The sequence below is a fragment of the Triticum dicoccoides genome, chromosome 1A, assembly GCF_002162155.2.
Source record: "Triticum dicoccoides isolate Atlit2015 ecotype Zavitan chromosome 1A, WEW_v2.0, whole genome shotgun sequence".
NCBI classification, from domain to species: Eukaryota; Viridiplantae; Streptophyta; class Magnoliopsida; order Poales; family Poaceae; genus Triticum; species Triticum dicoccoides.
This window is the reverse complement of record NC_041380.1, coordinates 600,189,734-600,192,352: the sequence shown is the minus strand read 5'-3', so window position 1 is coordinate 600,192,352 and position 2,619 is coordinate 600,189,734. Positions and strand designations below refer to the sequence as shown.

Here is a 2,619-nt window from a genome sequence, read left to right as displayed (position 1 = left end):
AACCAAAACAGCCCAGCCCAATGGTTCTGTTTTCCAAAAAAAAAAAAGGTTCACCGAAGGTAGGCGTAGGCAATAGTACTGGGGATATGGAGCTTTACTGCAATGGGGGTGAAGTGGGTTAGTATAGGTGAGATTAGACACAAAACATATAGGAGTATTATAAACTCTTGGTACTATTCTAGTAACTTTGCGAAGTTGGTCTCCGATTTCCTCCACCGTTTTGCTTTTTCTTGTACGGAACATATTGGCCAGTTGTGGAACCACTCCGTCAACTATATATGAAAGATCCCCCGCAAAAAAAAGAAAAAACTATATATGAAAGATGATGCTTGAACTACCGCATGGGACATGTGGTTGGCAAAATCAAAATTCATACAGATGATGCTTCAACTATATATATAGTTGCCGCCTTGTACATAGCGCTCACAGCCATAGTTGCCACTTGACTTGCGGATCAATCAATCATGGCAAGGACACCGAGGACGACAATTTTACACCACCTTGTCCTAACCCTCTGCATCCTCTCAGGTCAAAACACGCCCTCTTTAGCTTCCACTGCTGCGATCGATGAATTCCTTGGCTGCCTCTCCGCGGACATCCCGTCTCGCCTCATCCAGACCCCTGCAACCCCGTCGTCCTACTCTGCCCTCCTGCTCTCCACCGCCCGGAACCTCCGCTACATCCTGCCGGACACCTCCAAGCCTCTAGGGATCATCGCCGCCACCGAGCACGCCCATGTGCAGACCACCGTGCGCTGCGGCCGCCGCCACGGCGTCCGCGTCCGCGTGCGCAGCGGCGGCCACGACTACGAGGGCCTCTCCTACGCCTCCGTCCACCTCCACAAGCACAACGAGCCCTTCGCGGTGCTGGACCTCGCCACTCTCCGGGCGATCCACGTCGACCCGGCATGTGCTGAGGCGTGGGTCGAGTCCGGCGCCACCCTTGGCGAGCTCTACTACGCCGTCGGCGCCGCAAGCCGCTTGCTCGGGTTCCCGGCGGGCTCGTGCCCCACCGTGGGCATCGGTGGCCACCTGAGCGGCGGCGGGTTCGGCTCGCTGGCACGCAAGTACGGCCTCTCTGCCGATAACGTCCTCGACGCCCTCGTGGTGGACGCCGACGGAAGGCTGATGAACAGGAGCAGCATGGGGGAGGACCTCTTCTGGGCTATCCGTGGCGGAGGCGGCGAGAGCTTCGGCGTCGTGCTGTCGTGGAAGGTGCGGCTAGTACCCGTGCCGGAGACCGTCACGGTGTTCAGCATTGTCCGGTCAAGGAACCAATCCGCCATCGAATTGATTACCAAATGGCAAGAGATGGCGCCGGTTTCACCGCAAGAACTGTACCTCCGCGTGCTCGTGCTGAACCAGCAGGCTAATTTCCAGGCGCTGTTTCTTGGCCGGTGCGGCGACCTCCATCGGCTCATGCAAGATCGCTTCCCTGAGCTTGGAATGACGGAGCAAAACTGCCGGGAGGTGAGCTGGGTCCAGTCCACGGTCTTCTTTGGCTTCTCCGCGACGTCCATACCACTGGTGCAGCTCCTCAACAGGAGCAGCAATCCGCGCTACTATCTCAAGGTCAAGTCCGACCACGTGCAAGAGCCCATTCCAAGGGACGTGTGGGAGAGCATATGGACGGCGTGGCTCGAGAAGCCCGAGGCGGCGCTGCTCATGCTGGACCCTTACGGTGGCTTGATGAGCAGCATCTCGCCATCGGAAACGCCGTTCCCGCACCGGCAGGGGAACCTTTACCAGCTCCAGTACTACTCCTTCTGGTACGAGAATGGGACGGCAGTAGCGGAGAAGCGAATGAGCTGGGTCAGGGGACTGCACATGGAGATGGAGCCTTACGTGTCCAAGAACCCAAGGGCTGTGTATGTCAACTACAGGGACCTTGACCTGGGGACGAATGAGTTGGACGGTGACGTGACGAGCTATGAGAAGGCTAGAGTCAGCTGGGGAAACAAGTATTTCAAAGGAAATTTTAAGAGGTTGGCAGCCGTGAAGACCATGGTGGATCCCCATGATTTCTTCAGGAATGAGCAGAGCATCCCTCCTCTTCCCGCTGCGAAAATGATACCGTAGATTCCATTTGATCTGACTTTCATTTCTTTGGAGTGTGCAGTGCTCGTGATTGTCTTTGCATGTCTCGTTTTTTTTTTTGAATTGTTTGGATTGCTTACCGCACGTTTCATGTGGTTGCATGTTTCGTCTCTTAATTTCATTCTCTATGGCTAAAATATTGTGTGTCTTGGTGACGTGACGTGTTTATAATCATGGGTGGAAAAAAATGTAAAGTTTATGGAAGTTAAGAAATAAAATAGAATGATATTGTCCCTTTGTCCAAGCTGCGACTGGGCTCTTTGGTGCGATAGGTGTGGAAAGACACTACTACAATGAAAGATGGCTCTTCATTCTCGAACGGAGCACAGACACACAATCAAATGTGCACATTACTATCAAAAAAGGCTTTCATCTCGTTTTATAAATAAAGCAACCACCGAATGTGCACATTACTACAACAAATTAAAAACACCGACAGTGATGGTTGGTCATTGGAATGCACCGAATGCGAGCTCCACTTTGTGCTATTCTCCGTCAAGTATTATAGTGTGCATGCATGAGG

The 2,619-nt window shown here is 53.1% G+C and overlaps 1 protein-coding gene across 1 annotated transcript; it reads left to right on the top strand.

Annotated features, from left to right (window-relative positions):
* Positions 1–450: 450 nt before the first annotated feature.
* Positions 451–2,281, top strand: LOC119294821 (berberine bridge enzyme-like 27). The gene has a single exon (XM_037573096.1). The coding sequence runs from the start codon at positions 465–467 to the stop codon at positions 2,076–2,078; it is 1,614 nt and encodes a 537-aa protein (XP_037428993.1). The 5' UTR covers positions 451–464; the 3' UTR covers positions 2,079–2,281.
* Positions 2,282–2,619: the final 338 nt, after the last annotated feature.